This window comes from Monodelphis domestica, chromosome 3, assembly GCF_027887165.1.
Source record: "Monodelphis domestica isolate mMonDom1 chromosome 3, mMonDom1.pri, whole genome shotgun sequence".
NCBI lineage: Eukaryota > Metazoa > Chordata > Mammalia > Didelphimorphia > Didelphidae > Monodelphis > Monodelphis domestica.
Window position 1 is genome coordinate 136862801 of NC_077229.1, and position 16181 is coordinate 136878981.

A 16181-nucleotide genomic window follows, 5' to 3' on the forward strand; every position below is an offset into this window, starting at 1 on the left:
TCTTCTTGAATGATTCCTAATAATAATTTGTCCTTGTGGCTCTATGTGGAAACTGTGTTGGATTAGTGAGGGAGGAAAGATACAGGAGATTATTAGGAAATCTGTTCAACAGAATAGCCCATCTATTAAGAGCCTGTTATAGGCAAGCAGCTAGGTAGCAGGGTGGATAGAGTGCTGGGCCTAGAGTCATGAAAACTCATCCTCCTAAGTTCAAATCTGGTCTCAAACACTAGTTGTGTTTAACCCTGTTTGCCTCAGTTTCTTTATCTGTAAAATGGCAAACCGCTTCAATATCTGTGTCAAAAAAATACAACTAAAAACAAGTGAACAATAACAAAATGTATATACTCTGGAGGTAGAGACATCTATATATAAATATATATAATATAAATATGTAAATATAAAATAAGCTCTCTAGGAGCTTACATGAACAAAAAAATCTGAGATGAGACAGAGCACTATTAATAACATTGCCACCATGGTGCCATGGATTAGGAAAGATTTCATGGAAGAGGCGGGATTTGTGGAAAAAAAAAATGCAGTTTTTCAGAGGCATAGCAAAACACTATGTATTCTCACTTGATAATAGCCATTATTTTTTTTAAATGAGATGGACCCTAAAAACAGAAATTTAAATTCACAAAAACTACACTACCTAAAAGTCACTAAAACACATTTGGTAATACAAAGGCTAGTCTTTTTTGCAAAGAGAGACTAAGGAACATAGGAACAGCCTTTGTTAATGATGTGGTTTCTTCCTGTTACATTGATATGGTAGAGGAAAGTATTGGACTATTTTTGAGGATAAGGATAAAGCTGAATTTTAGTATGCCTACCCCTAAATACTTGAAATCGTTAAAAATGAGGGCAGATGGAAACATGGGAAGTTGACCACTTCATCCTCAACCAGATGGCTCCCTTCCCTCCAAATTTCAAGCCAACCCACCACCTGAGAGTGCCTCATTCTCAGGATTTGGGTAGAGATGAGATAACACAAAATGGAACAAATGAGATTCCTCGTCATTCTTTCCCTCCTCCCCCCAATAAGTTCAAAATTAATTCAGGGGCTTTTATAATAGAAAAAAAGATTACCCTGTGTAGGAATGGGGCGTGTGAGGGCAGGGAAGAGCCCTAGATTATAATTCCCAACATATAGCACAAATATGTACTGCCTCTTTGAAACACATGTCACCTAGGTTCTGGAGTAACTCAGTAAAATACATAAGCCAGACATGAGATGACATCCTGCTTGGGTTGTGTCTTCCTCAATCCAAATAGAAGTGGGAGAACCTTCCATTGATCTTGAATATCTTCTCCAGCCACTAGAGGGTACTCAAGGAATGAGTTCTCCTTAATAGATGCGGTTCTTTTTCTGCCTTTCTCTTGGGGGTGAGAAAGCTGGTTTTCTCTGAGTGGTACCTCTTCTTGAATACTAATCTAGGGGATGAAAATATTAAAAAATGTAATTACTGCCATATCTTGGTTCTGTGTCCATCTCTTGCCATAGTTCAACCCTACAGTATGGATAATTGCAGTTTCATTCTATGTGAAATTAAAGGGAAGTATCCATACTCCTCTATTCCCAGTGAGACAGATGCCGCTATCTCTTTCTTCTCTTTCTTCTGATGAGAAAGACTCCTTGCAGGGACAAAAAGAGGGAGGGAACCATTACTTGCAAGCTCAGACAATCTGTTGACTAAAGATGAGTTATTAAAAATTGTGATTACTGTAATATAGGGTCACAGATTTAGTCAGAAAAAAAACTTTAGATTTCATGTAGTCCATCTTCATTAAAAAACAAAAACAAAAAAAAACTCTTACCTTCTGCCTTAGAAGCAATATTAAATATTGGTCCAAGGCAGAAGAGCAGTAAAGACTAGGCAGGGTTAAGTGATTTATCCAGGGTCACACAGCTGGGAAGCATCTGAGACCAGATTTTTAAAAAATTTATTTTATTCCAGTAATAAATTTACACAAATTTTGCAAAGTTACATGATTCATGTTGTCTCCTTCCCGTTTTCCCTTCCCCTTCTCAGAGGTGACAAGCAATCCCTACATGTATTATCACTCAAAACCCATTTTTATATTATTCCTTTTTGTAAGAGAGAAATCTTATAAGACCAAAACCCCGAATCATATACCCAAATAAACAAGTGATAAATCATAAGTTTTCTTCTGCATTTCTACTCCAACAGTTCTTTTTCTGGAGGTGAAGAACGTTCTTTTCCATAAGTCCCTCACAATTGTCCTGGATCATTGTATTGCTATTAGTAGCAAAGTCTATTACATTTGATCATCCCACAATCTGAGATCAGATTTGAACCCATGGCTCCCTGTCTCCAGGCCTGGCTCTCTATCTCCTGAGCCATCTAGCTGTCCCAGTCTATCTTATTTAACAGATGAAGAAACTGAGTCCCAAAGAGGATAAGTGACTTGTCTAAAGTCACACAGATAATCCAGATATTGAGCCCATTATAGACTAGATGTGTGCCAGGTACTGGTGATACAAAGACAAAAAAAGGAAACAATTCTTGTTCTCTAGCAATCGATCATCTATAGGAAAGGCCATATGCACATATGGATGTTCAGAATAAATATGGACATATAAAGGAGAAATGATGCATGTTCAGACTCCATCAAATTACTTGGCTGCTGCAAGCCTTCCATGGGGAGGGTGTTATAGAGTTGGCTTCTGGGGGACTTGTGATGGTGTGAAAGAGAATGCCTTGGAGTGACCGTGGAGTACGCACAGACATTCCATAACCGGTTCTGGTTGGCTATGTGGTGCTCTTTGCCTTCAAGGCACTCAAATGAGCCTGTGAGCATCAGCCACTTTTGTGCAATCTTAACGTTGTGCCATCTGCTTATCCCATGTAGGCTTGTCAAACTGCAAAGACAACAGAAAAATCAATTCTCCTGAAGCTAAACTTGGAATGAGTTCATCAAACTTAGCTAGTCTGGTCCTCAAACCAAGACCCTGGGTACAGGGTCCATTTCTGGGTCCATAATTGAAGCTTCCTCAGCTTGTTGGGACCTGCCAGAGCCTGAGTCCATCAACAACTGAGGGTCACCAAGATTCAGAATGGAAACTAGAATGTGGCGATTGGAGCTTCTCTCCAGGAAACTGAGATTCATATGGTGCTGATGGCCCTTGGAGAGCTTTAGGAGGCAGAGAGATAACTGATCTTAGCACCCAGTTAGGCAGAATAATGATTGAGATGGGAAGCTGTCAGATGTCCCACTTCTTCCTTCCTCTTGTGCTTCTTTGCCATGGCTTCCTCCATGATCAACCTCTTGCCCTATTCTCTTAGACCCATGATATCTTTGGATTCCTCCCCATGGGAGGAAGGATATTTGCCTTCCTGTGTCCCTTCCCAGGGGCTGAGTCTAAGGGTCTCTCTCCTGCTCTCCAGCTAAATGACTTACAAAGTTAATATGAGAGTATGTTTCATGCTTCTCATCCCCGGTATATTTTTATGAAACCCCAAAAATGCTTTGACTCCAACCCAGAATAAGGCAACCAAAAAGAACTTTAAAGGAAGAGGATTTATGCATGTTAAACTGAATTTTCAACTAGAGGGCATTGGGATTGATGGGACTGAAGGAAGATCTATAAGAATAACTCTCGGAAAAGGAGAGTGATTATCTGTTATCCCCGTCTCTATTGGCAGGAGGCTGGAGGTCATTACATTGCTATGGAGTAGTGCTAAATAGGTAATGGGAGAATTAAGTGGAAGCATGCTGAAGGAGAACACACTCTGAACTTGGAGCCACAAGACCTGAATTCAAATCTCAACTCTATCATTTACCAACCTGGGTGATTCTGAACAAGTTACTTCACTTCCCATCCCCCCAGATTCTTGTTTTCTTATTTTAAAAAATGAGGTTCAACTAGATGACCCCTAAGATCTATTAGAGCTTCCAGAGCTATGACCTTATGGCATATGCCATGAAGGGTCGGTGGCTTCTGCCATGGGAAGGGTACTTGCTTAACATTGTCCAATGACATCTCCTTCAGTTCATTTCTGTAGCCTCTGAAGCTACTAATTTACTCCAGCTTTTTTTCCTCTTAGTCTAAGTTCTTTGCTAGCTAGGAGGCTAATTTGTTTAGTAAGTGCTTTTCAAACTTTTTCAGTCTACAACTCACCTGTGCATTTTAAAAATGAATACAGCAAACTATGGAGGATAGTGGCTGGCACACAGGAAGTGTTTAATAAATGATCTATTTTCTGCTAGAATACTAATAATTAATAAGAATAATAAATAATAGAGGCAGCTAGGAAGTAATGTGGGTGGAACCCTGGGCCTCATATCAGGAGTATCTGAGTTCAAATCTGATCTCAGATCCTTACTGACTGTATCACTGAGACAATCTGCTTTAGGCCTGGAGGATATATACCTCAATTTACTCAACTGTAAAATAGGGACATTTAGTAGCATTTTCCTCCCAGGGTTGGGAGAATAAAAGATTTTGTAAATTTGTAAAATGCTTTAAAGTGCTAGACAAATAGCAAATAGTTAGCATTTATCGAGCCTTTAAATTCTCTAAAAAAGTTTTGTATGTTCCGTCTTGTCTCCTTTGGTCCTCATAACAAAGCTACAAGGTAGGAGAAAGGGTAGTTTTCATTTGTGGTAGAGGAATACTCACATAGAAGAATCACAGATTGGTCAAAAGACCAATTATTCTCTCTCTCTATCTGTATTATTTATAGTTATTATTTTAAAAAATAATAACAGGGGGCAGCTGAGTGGCTCAGAGAATAGAAAACTACCTGGAAGCAGGGGTTCAAATTTGGTCTCAGACACTTCCTAGCTGTGTGACCCTGGGCAAGTCACTTAAACCTTATTGCTTAGCCTTACCACTCTTCTGCCTTGGGACCAATTCTTAATATTGATTTCTGAGACAAAAGGCAGGAGTTTAAAAATAACAATGGTTAAAATGACATAAAAAATAAAACAAAATTAATTTTTAAAAATTAGTCAAAATAATGGAGAGGAAAGCAATGATACACTTCAAGAGCAGGTTAATTTTAGCCACTGATCAAAACTGATGCAAATCAGGAAACCTTTGAAAAGAATTATTTTGACTGTAATGATGAAGAATGGGGGAAAAGTTTTCTTGGAAGACTTCAGGAAGGTCTGGAACTACAACTGAAGTTTTGGGGAAAACTTTGCTTACTTAGCATGCCAGAAAGGGGAAAACTGAGGGTTTGAATTCAGATTTCTGACTCCGTTCTAGCATTTTTTCCCACCATACTCTCTGGCCCATACACCGGTGGAGCTGGAACTCAGACACAAGGCTCGTGCTCTTTCCATTACCCTAGTTTGCTACCCCAACCCCCACAATCTGCCTCATCCGTTTATTGTCATTCTGTATTATACTAACAAGGTCTTGGAAGGTAAATTGGTCTAAGCAGTGATGCTCCCATCACCTGTTGCAGAACTGAATGAATTCACCTGTGTGGGTAGGTGGGGAAACAGCCACCATATTGATGGGTGATATAATGAGCTCTGAGCTTTCCATTGGTGGATAGCAGCTGCCTTCCTCCCTAACTTCATCTAACTGGGCCAGTAAACAAAGATGCTGGAGGGATTTTAGTTGATGCACTGAAACTACTGTTTATATATTTTCTTGATAAACCTTGCTATTATTGAAATGGAGAATTCTGTGTTCCAGCATTTCCATCCGGAATGTGAGCTTTCTATCAGTAAGGCAATAAATTTGGAGTTGCATGCTGGCTACGTCTATTTTTCCATGGTAAGTTTTTAGGTCTCCTGGTATGATGGAAGTGATAACAAACTAGAAATAGCCATAAAACTTTCCCCACCCTCTAGCCTTTGTGGTATCCTTTGGTTAAAGAAAGAGGAAAGATGGGGAATCTTATTGAACTCCTTCCATATTTTTTTAACCCTTACCTTCCATCTTAGAATCAATACAAGGCAGAAGAGTAGTAAGGGCTAGGCAATGGGGGTTAAGTGACTTGCCTAGAGTCACACATCCAGGAAGTATCTGAATCCAAATTTGAACCCAGGATCCCTCCTCTCTAGACCTGGCTCTCATTCACACTGAACCACCTAGCAGCCCCACCCCCAACTCTTTCCATCTTTAAGTTGATGTTTTGTTCTTGGTTTAAGAAGTTTTAACCTTTTGTGAGTGAATGAATTAGAGAGCATGTTGGTCTGTTAAAGCATGCAAGTGAGAGACTGCAGGGTTTGAAGATGGATTTAAATTGAATGATTATAGAATCCTGATGTTGGACGAGATCTTTTGTCATTTGGTCTAACTTCTACCTGTAATAAGAATTTCTTCTGAGGGGGCAGCTGGGTGGCTCAGTGGATTGAGAGCCAGGTTGAGATGAGAGGTCCTGGGTTCAAATGTGACTTCAGACATTTCCCAGCTTTGTGACCCTGGGCAAGTCACTTAACTCCCATTGCCTAGTCCTTACCACTCTTCTGCCTTGGAGCCAATACACAGTATTGACTCCAAGATGGAAGGTGAGGGTTTAAAAAAAAAAAAGAATCTCTTCTGTGGCATTCTTACTAAATGGTCATTTAGTCTCTCTTTGAAGATCTCCAATGATGGAGTACTTGTTACCCTTTGAGGTAGCCCTTTACACTTTTAGGCCAGTTTTAGAAAATTCTTATGTTGAATTAAAATCTGCCTTCCCAAATTTATTGGCCCTAGCTTCTGTCCTCTAGGACTCAAAAGAGTGAGTGTAATTGCTTTCTCAAAAGACAATCATTCAAATATTTGAAAACAGCTTACCAGGTGACCAAGTCTTTTGTTACCCCCTCTGGACTCAGGTTCCTTTAAATACTGCCCCTTCCTCCCATACCAAGGCTTCAAGACTTTTCATTGAGTGATAATAGGATTCCAAACTTGGAAAGGTCTCAGAAATTATGTAATGTAACCCCAAATGAATCCCCTCTGTAGTATCCTCAATTACTGGTCACCTGGTTTTTGCTGTGAAAACCCAAATGGTGGGGAACATGCTATTTATTGACAAAATCCATTCTAATTTTAAATTGTTTTCAGGATGCTAAATATGGGGCTAAAATTTGCTCATTAGATTGTGAGCTCCTCAAGAAACTTTGGCACATAGTAGGCCCATATTAAATATTGATTAACTCTGACCATTCTACCATCCATACCTTGTTTTGTCCTCTGGGGTCAAGAAGAATAAGTTTAAACTTTTTTTCCTTATGAGGCAACCATTTAAATATTGCTATGGATCAGGTGCTGACCAAGTCTTTTCTCCTCTGGGCTTAATATTCCCAGTTCTTCTCAACCATCCCCCTATCATGATTTCCAATCCCTTAAGGGCTTGGTTGTTGACCTTCTGGAGCCATCCCAGTTTGGAAAATGGTTTTGAATAGAGAACTCTAAGGTGCTTTTTAATAAATGAGGTATTTGTTGACTCAATTATCTAAGTGAGAGGATTTCGAGTAAGCTCCTCTTCTCTCTGTCTGTCTGTCTTGTCTGTCTGTCTCTGACTTGTCAGTTACAGTGGTCATGATCTGTGGCTGTGAAAGGTTGTGCAAATTCTATAATTTTGCCATAATATCTCCTTGCTGTAATGAGTGTAGGATGGAAAATAGGAGAGGTTTGTAAGCTTCAGACTATCTAGGTACTGTGTTTGCTTTGTAGGAAGTGGGGCAGTGTGGGATAGCAGAATACTGGATTTGTGCTCAAGAATATCTGGATTTCAATCATGACATGTATGTGACTATGGAAAAGTCCTTTAACTTCCCTCTGCCTTGGTTTCCTCTTTTATAAAATGGGGATATTTCCTGTAGCTCGTAATCCAAAGGATTTACATAAGGAATAAATGAGATGGTGCCTATAATCTTGTTATTACTCATTTTTGGAAGGGGACTTCTCTTTAAGTATGAAATCATTTTTATGCTGTGGGAAAATGTTTTTCAGCTATCTGCTTCTAGGCTGTGACCTAACTCTTCTCTCTCTCCACAGACTTATTACTTTGGCCATCATGATGTAGCCCTGAAACACTTCTCAATGTTCTTCCGAGAGCAGTCCAAAAAGAAGATGAAACATGCAGAGAAAATTCTTCAGTACCTAACCAAAAGGGGAGGACATCCTGTTCTGGAAAATATCCTAGTAAGTAGAGTCCATGAGCCTGTATTTTTCAGGAACAGAGACAAAGGGATTCCAGAGAAGGGTTAGGAAGGCCCTAACAGTGGTTTTATATTTCAGAATCTAAGAGTTGGACAGGATCTCAGCAGACATCTAGTAACCTACCCAAACTTCAGAGAATGACTTTTACAATTGACTTGAAAAGTGGTCATCCAGCCTTTGCTAATGTAACAGAGGGCTGGCCATAATAAGTCCAGCTTTTGTGAGCATATGCAGCATGTGGGGCTGATGCAATGCCCATGTGAATTTTGGATCATGCACTTTGTAGAGCTAGTTCTTGTCCACTAACCACATGGTTAAGAGACCTACTTCTGAGTTAGAGCTAGGATATATTCAAAAGGCATTATTAGTTGGCCAAACAAGTGTCTTCTGCTTTTTTACCTGGTACTGCTTGTTTTAAAAAAAAAAAAAGAAAGAGAAGTACCCCCAAGAGGGAAGGCTTGTGCTTTTTGGTATGGAGAGAAAGAGTCCTCTCTTTCTCTTTCCCTTCTGCAAAGTGGGGTTCAGGGGAGACAGCAGATGTAACAGGTTGGCTCAGAGAGAGGAGAGGGAGTTTGAAGATTTTCCCCCTTCTGCCTTCCCTCCCTAGCTAAAGCTGCTCTCCCCAATTCACTCTTGTCCCCCCCCTCCACTACTTGAGACCAAAAGATCTCCCCTTGATCTGTTCACTCACACTCAGCTTGGGGAACAGATAACTCTTAATGTTAACTCAATCAGGTAATACAAAAGGAATAACAGGCAGGGAAGAATGGTAAAAGGAAAGTGGGAAAAGGGGGTCCCTGTCACTATCTAAACCCTTTTCCCTCCCTCCTTGAGTTTGGGGGGAACTCAGGCTTTGGCAGCCTGAGCCCCCTAAGAGAAAGTCAGGTTCACTCACCCCTGGGCAACAGGAGCTGAGGTAAAGTCTGCTCAGGTTTCTCTTCAGAAAGTCCCTTCAATTGGGAAGTGTTGAGGGGGAAGATTTCTAGTCACCAGCAGGAAAAATGGGTAACCCTCAGGAGAAAGTCTTTATCCACCTTCTCTCTTTGATGTCTCAAGATGGAAAGACTCTCACTGCTCTCTTCACCAGAGTCTTCTCTTCATAGGATTCCACTCCTGGGACCCCGCCTCCATTGAGGTGATCAATTTCATATACTCTTCAGTCTGGCACTTTTTCTCTCGTGCCAGCCTCTATCACAAATCCTCCATTTCCTGTTGTTCACATGGTGCCACCTTGGCCCACGACAGTTACTTATCTTCTATGTCTATTCTAATCTATCTATGCTACTTATTGTTCCCATCTAACCTCCCCCCTCCCAAAACAATACATCTTATCCTAATCTGTCTATTTGCTCATCTAAATTCCTATCTTATGCTAAAACTGAGATGTGAGAACACGGTTAGGATTATGTGCCAACAAAATTTTTACAATATAACAATTTCTTAATTCAAAAATTGTTCCTATAGCAATCAATATAAAAGTTAAATCATAAGTAAAATTGAACTATCCTATGCCTTATATAATGCTAATTCCAATGTAACAATTCATAACATTTATAGGTATATATATATATATATATATATATATTATTAATTTGTACCTAATGAAATCTGATTTATCCTGTCCTTATATTACTTCTCTAGTTACAATATTCCCTTCTCCACCCTAAACTACTCTGTCCCTGTCTATTAATGGTCAATATTTTAACTCTCCTTTCTATCTAAATTACAGGAATAGATCATTATTATGATATATATATATATTCATATATATATACACATGTCTGCTATTTTTTGTAAACATTTACATATGTCACATGTTATTTAAATACATATATACATGCATTCAGATAGTAGAGATTTATTTACAGATATACAATTTATGGGCTGTCCTTATTTACAGCACAGCCCTTAATATTCATGTTCTAGTTATGTTGTGGTGTATGCATATTTATTCCAATGTATATGTGGATGTACTTCCCTATATGTGAAGTTAATGTGATTGGCGATTAATCTTACATGACCCATTTTCCTGAAGTTCATTTCCCATAATGTCTTTGATTCAAAGTTCTTTCTAGTTGTCTGTGTATCTTCCATCCTTTGGTATTGCTTGAAGTCTGTCACAGGTCCGGGGTGCCTTCTCCTTTACAAGAAACATACTTGCCTGTCGTCTCACCTTGAAAGATGATCTCAGGTATCCGGAACTACAGGATCATGTGTGTGTGTAAGATTAACATGTGTGTACATGTAAGAGTGAGCATTTTGATGCATGTGAGTGAAACTTTATACAGGATGTATGTGCCATCCTCATGTGTGCAAGTGAGATTTTTCTAATGAAATGAATGTAGGTAACTTTTATAATGTGTGATTGTAAGGCGATTATTCTATTCCTATGTGGCTGATTGTAGAGGTTAATGATATTTTAGTCTAGGCTTGAGATTGAAATTCGTATATAGGTTTAAAATTCTAAAGGATTCTAAATCCACCCAAATAAACTCCCAGGTTCTGCAAGGAACTGCTTCTGCTGTGTTTTATAGGCTGCACTAATCCTTCCGGATCTAACTAACCCAAATTTATACTATCTGTTTTGGACATTATTCTATTTCGGTTTCATGTAATAACTTTTGTTTGGGTAAGATGCTCCAATAGCATCTTAGATGTTTTTCATCTACATTTACTGGGGTTCATGAACTTGTCTCAGTTTTTTTTTTCTTCAGCCAGGGATTGTCACTATGGGCTTAGGGGTTTTCCTGATTCGAATAAGGTTTCTTTGTGGATCGTGTGTCAGATCTTATGCCTAGTACCAGTCTGGGTTCTTATAAGGTTTATAAGGTTGTTTTCTACCCTATAGAACTCAAACCAGTCCTGGTACCAAGTTCTCCATCATATTACTTCCAATTCAGTGTCACTGTCCCCTAAGTTATATTTCTTACAAAATTCTTCAAAACTAATGACTCCTGTAATATACACTATTTCCAAGATGGCTAGATCCTATTGCTGACAGCCCTAATACAGCTTCCCTTTTACAATAGATTCTCAGTTTTGTAACTGACCAGAGTGGCAGTTGGTCATTGACTAGTTCTCCCTCACCACAGAGTCAGTGACAGTCTGCTGGCCTCAGGAGTTGTAACTGACAAACTTCACAACTGACAGTTGATGGCAGTTGGTGACAGTTAGTCACTAAAGGTTATTATTTTTTTTAAATAAATGGGGTCCTTTTAAATCTGGGGTGCCAACTGTTTTAAAAAAATTTTTAAAGGAAGAGAAGGGAAGGGATGTACCCCGACAAGGAAGGCTTGGACTTTTCAGTATATAGAGAGAAAGGAGAACCCCCCTTCTGCAAATTGGGGTTCAGGGGAGACAGCAGATGTAACAGGTTATCTCAGAGAGAAGAGAGGGGGTTTGAAGATTTTCCCCCTTCTGCCTTCCCTCCTTAGATAAAGCTGTTCTCCCCAATTTGCTCTTGTCTCTCTTGTCCCCCCTCTACTACTTGAGACCAAAAGGTCTCCCCTTGATCCATTCACTCACACTCAGCTTGGGGAACAGATAACTTTTAATTAGTTGGCCAAACAAGTGTCTTCTGCTTTTTATCTGGTACTGCTCAAGTGAGGAGGTAAGAGTAATAAGAGTAGCTCCCTTAGCTGTGATAATATTTGTCATAAAGGCAAAAGGGCCTTGAGTCTCTATGAAAGCCATATCAAGCCTAACAATTCAACTAAGGCTATGCAAAAAGCTCAGAGGAAAAGCCTTGTCAGGGAGGCAGTTTTAGTTAACCTTAGTTTTGGACAACCTGATTTGAGGCAAAAAAATTCCCTGAGTAAGTCATCTCAGTTCCTACCCTGAAACTGTGGAGAAATACAAAATCTTTTCTTCATCTGCCTATGATAAATCACTATGGTTGGCATGAATAGCATACCCTGAATCACACTCTGAAAAAAGCCCCAGTAGAAAATGAAATTTCAAAAGCTCCATTTCCAAGCAAGTAGAATTGGAATTTAGCTTTCTAGCCTTACACAATTAAATCATACTCACTTACCTTGCTTTCATTTGTTCAATTTTCAACAAAAAGGAGCAGATGTAGACCCCAAAAGTGAGAGTGGACCCCAATAAAAGCAAAGCCATAGTCTAACATGTAAAACCCAGTGTAATTGTGCATTGGCTATGGGAGTGGGATGGGAGGAGGGGAGAGAAAGAACATGAATCATGTAACCATAGAAAATTTTTCTTAATTAATCAATTAAATTAAAACAATTTTAAAACCTTAAAGCCATATTCTAGATAAAGCCAAACACATAGCTCACTCCTCACATGAGGCCCCCCAAACCACTTCTTTCTACCCCTCCTTGCTGTGCTTGGCAACAACTGGCTATCCTTGTTCTATCCACTGAAGCAAATATTTCCCTGAGAATCTGAATTAGATGGTTACATATTTACTTGTGATTGATCAACCTATAGATCAACCTATAGAAAACTCTGACTAGATTTGATAAGGTAAATCAAGTCTATTGTAAAAGAATGATAAATTATCTACATTCATGGTGTATGCAAAAAGCTTCCCTAATCCCTTAGCCTACTGCTCTAAGCCTTTGGTGGAAAGGTCTCAGGCTTCTATCTCTGGGCTAGAGATGAGTTCACATGGGAATCACATGTCATCCTGGAACATAATAGCAATGTGTGGTGTGATGATGTTAGTCTATATCATCTCCATTTTTCCCACTGAAGGAGAATTAAAGATAACTATGACCATATGTGTTTCCAGACATCTGAAGACAGAGTTGATATCATACTTTATGGCCAACTATGTTTAGTGAATTGGAACTAATTTACAGGATATCCATGTGGGCATAACATCAGCTGTCCACATTCATAAGAGTCGGGCTGATTGGCTGATCCCCTATTACCCTAGCAAGGGACAAATGACTACTTTTTGGGGATGTTGGATAAACAGTTCTATCCATTGCTTTTCTCTTTAAATTATATTACTGGGGACTCTTATAGAAGTCAGAGGTACAATACTGGTCAGATGGTCTTCAGGCTCTGGAAGAAGCTCTTGTGATGGAGAAGGCTGTTAATGAGGAATTGTTGATTCTGTGCAATAAGGCAAAGGAGCATGAAGATCCACATGTAAGTAAAGGGCTGAGGTTTTTTATGCATTTGTTCCCTATTTATTAAATTATTATTGTGCACAAAGCACTCAACAGAGTATTGGGAAAAATAAATAGTTTAATAAGTCATTGCCTTCTTGAAATTTCCAGACTAAATGGGGGAATTACAAATTGCACATCTAAATGTCTTATAATATCTACGTTTGTTCAGTATACTGGTTGCAATAGCATGGTATAATGGAAAGAGAATTGAAGTGGAGAAGGTTCAGCTGGGGTCAAGTCTTCCTCTGCCACATACTGGATATATGAACTGTAAGATTAAAAATTAATATCCAAATACTCCAAGTATTATATTTTATAAAGTTTATTATTAAATACTTGAAGCATAAGGAAAATAATAGCCTCAGTAAAGAAAGAAAGCTTCCCAGGACTCCACATGCAGCCTCTAGAGCGCAGAACACCATCAGAAGAGAGAGAGGGCAGAGTTACACCCAACTTATTTACCAAAGGAGAGGACTCAATCTGGATGAAAGGAAAAGGATTCTGGGAGCTGGAAGTCCAAGGGTTCGAGATTTCTAATTACACAGAACCTGGACAAGTCTTGTATCCTTTCAATGTCCAAAACAACTCTCTCTTAGTGATTCTCTCATGCAGATCAAGTGCTAATTTACATTGTTTGAGGGAGTTGTTACTTACAGGGAGTTTCCTATGCTGATGAAATCATGATTTTGGAAAGCCAAGCAGAGTGTCCCAAAATTGTTAGGGCAGTTTTACATTTTAATAACTTTAGAAGCATAAATGCTATCAATTCGCATAAACTACAATTTTAAATTTTAATTATTTAAACTTATTTTCCATTTATTTTGTGAATTTCTAATAATTTAAAATGCTACTCTTAGAGATTGGGTACCCTGCTATTTGGCACTTGGTGGGCCACAGTTTCTGGATAACACTTAGACCAGCAGATTAATATAGGAACTTTTCTTTCTTGGACATTCTTGGTCTCTCTGTCAATTTCCATTAGATTTTTCCTCATGAAATTGTGTCATAACTGCAGGGTAGGCATTGAAATCTGGTTCTTTAAATCTAGTTCTTTGAATGATCTGGTTAAATTTACAGGTGCAATCCTGGGGAGCAATTGACAAAAGATTGTACCAGTTCTGAAAATGGACTAGTATGATATAGAACACAAGATGGTGGTCTATTGAATTTTAGTAAGATAACATCAATAGTTAAACATTTTAAGTATTAAAAAATTTTAATAAATCTGTAGCACATAGTAGGTATGATATACTCTTCCTTTTCCATTTGCAATATACTCTCTAACAGAAAATTAAACAAAACCAACAGACAAAAATTCAGTACCCAGTAAGATATCAAACATTATACTCCCACTCATTATCAAGAAGAGGGATATGTCTTTCATCTCATGTTTACCAAGAACACTGTTGGCTCTAAGCATAATTAGCACTGGCTTTCTTAACTTCACAATGACCACCCTCTATTTCCTATTCTGTTGGACAGGGATGAACTGATCATATGAGGCGTCAGGATACTAACAGCCCCTCAACAATTCTCTCCTATAGCTCTGTGGCTTCTTGGAGTCTGAACTCCTCGATGAACAAGTGAAGATCATCAAACTGCTTGGAGATTACATCACTAACTTGAAGAGACTGGGAATGCCTGAAAATAGGTCTGGGGAATACATATTTGACAAGTACACACTAGGAAAAACTTGTCAGAGTTCCCCCTAATACCTTCAGGCCTTAGGGGTCCTGCTGTTGGATACCCTCAATATGTAACTCCTCTCTGCAGAGCAAGAATAAAGAGTTGGCATCTGGATCACGGCTCTTCTTGCAGTGGTTCTCTTGAGTGATTTGTCTCCCTGAGTGGGATGTAAGCTCAATATCTAAGGAGCAGCCATGATAAAAGATGAGCTAGCAGTTCTTCTCAATTGATTCTATGAAGTACCTGTTTTGTGAATGGTGATGCACTAGGATTAAACAGGCAAATTTATTTATACATATTTATATATTTATATATACACATACATTTACATGCACACATATATATTTATTCATATATACACATATTTATTTACATAGTATGTATAATATATATACATATAATATATTACCCACATATATGCATATCTATATATATATAGTCCCTGCCCTTGGTAAATTTATATTTTAACATATTCTACAATAGGACCACATCATTTTATTAGAAAACACTAACAGGCAGCAAAGTGACACAATGGATAGAGTTCTAGGACTAAAGTCAGGACTCTTCCCAAATTCAAATCTGGCTGCAGATACTAGCTGTGTAACTCTGGGCAACTTTGCCTCAATTTCCTCAATCTATAAAATAAGTTGTAGAAGGAAATGGCAAACTACTCTAATATCTCTGCCAAAAAAAACCCCAAATGGAGTCAAGGAAGAGTTGGACACAACTGAAAAGTTTAAACAACAACAATAAAAATGGAGGCAGGGGGGTGGAAGGGAGGGGAAGGAGAAAAAGGAATCAGGGAAGGTTTTATGGAAGAATTAATATTTGAGCTAATTTATCTTAGATGAGGATTCTGAAAATTGGAGATGAAAGAGCCCATTCTAGGGAAAGAAGTACAACCTGTGAGAATGCATCAAAATAAGATATGGAATGCTATGTCTGGGACACAGATCACATTCAGTTTGGCTGGAATCTCAATGTATGAAGGGAATAATGTGAAACAAGAGAAGAAAGGTAGATTTTGGAGTGAAAGGGGAAAGGTGGCTTTAAATATGAGGACAGGGAGTTTGTTTTTATTCTAATGGCAATAGGGAGCCCAAGAAGGATTTTTTATTTTCTCTAAAGGAAAGTAATGAGGTCAGACCTGTATATTAGGAAGATTATTTGGCAGCTACATGGAAAATGGATTATGAAAGGCTGAAGCTGAATTG

The 16181-nt window shown here is 38.7% G+C and overlaps 1 protein-coding gene across 2 annotated transcripts; it reads left to right on the top strand.

The window, feature by feature from the left end:
- Positions 1 to 5528: 5528 nt before the first annotated feature.
- On the top strand, positions 5529 to 15078 carry LOC100032185 (ferritin heavy chain B-like). Of its 2 annotated transcripts, none has more exons than XM_007488297.3 (4): positions 5529 to 5758; positions 7973 to 8119; positions 13133 to 13258; positions 14764 to 15078. In XM_007488297.3, exons 1-4 carry the CDS (start codon positions 5657 to 5659, stop codon positions 14767 to 14769), a joined length of 381 nt encoding a protein of 126 aa, XP_007488359.2. In that variant the 5' UTR covers positions 5529 to 5656; the 3' UTR covers positions 14770 to 15078. The 2 variants fall into 2 exon arrangements, with proteins under 2 accessions (XP_007488359.2, XP_001381260.3); XM_001381223.5 differs by having other exon boundaries at positions 14826 to 15078.
- The last annotated feature ends 1103 nt before the right edge of the window (positions 15079 to 16181 follow it).

Excerpts from the sequence above, each read along its gene's own strand:
- LOC100032185 (XM_001381223.5), top strand. The coding sequence starts at position 5,657 with ATGGAGAATTCTGTGTTCCAGCATTTCCATCCGGAATGTGAGCTTTCT. Across the intron at positions 5,759-7,972 it reads GCTACGTCTATTTTTCCATG|ACTTATTACTTTGGCCATCA; the intron begins GTAAGTTTTTAG and ends CTCTCTCCACAG. Across the intron at positions 8,120-13,132 it reads CTGTTCTGGAAAATATCCTA|AAGTCAGAGGTACAATACTG; the intron begins GTAAGTAGAGTC and ends GGACTCTTATAG.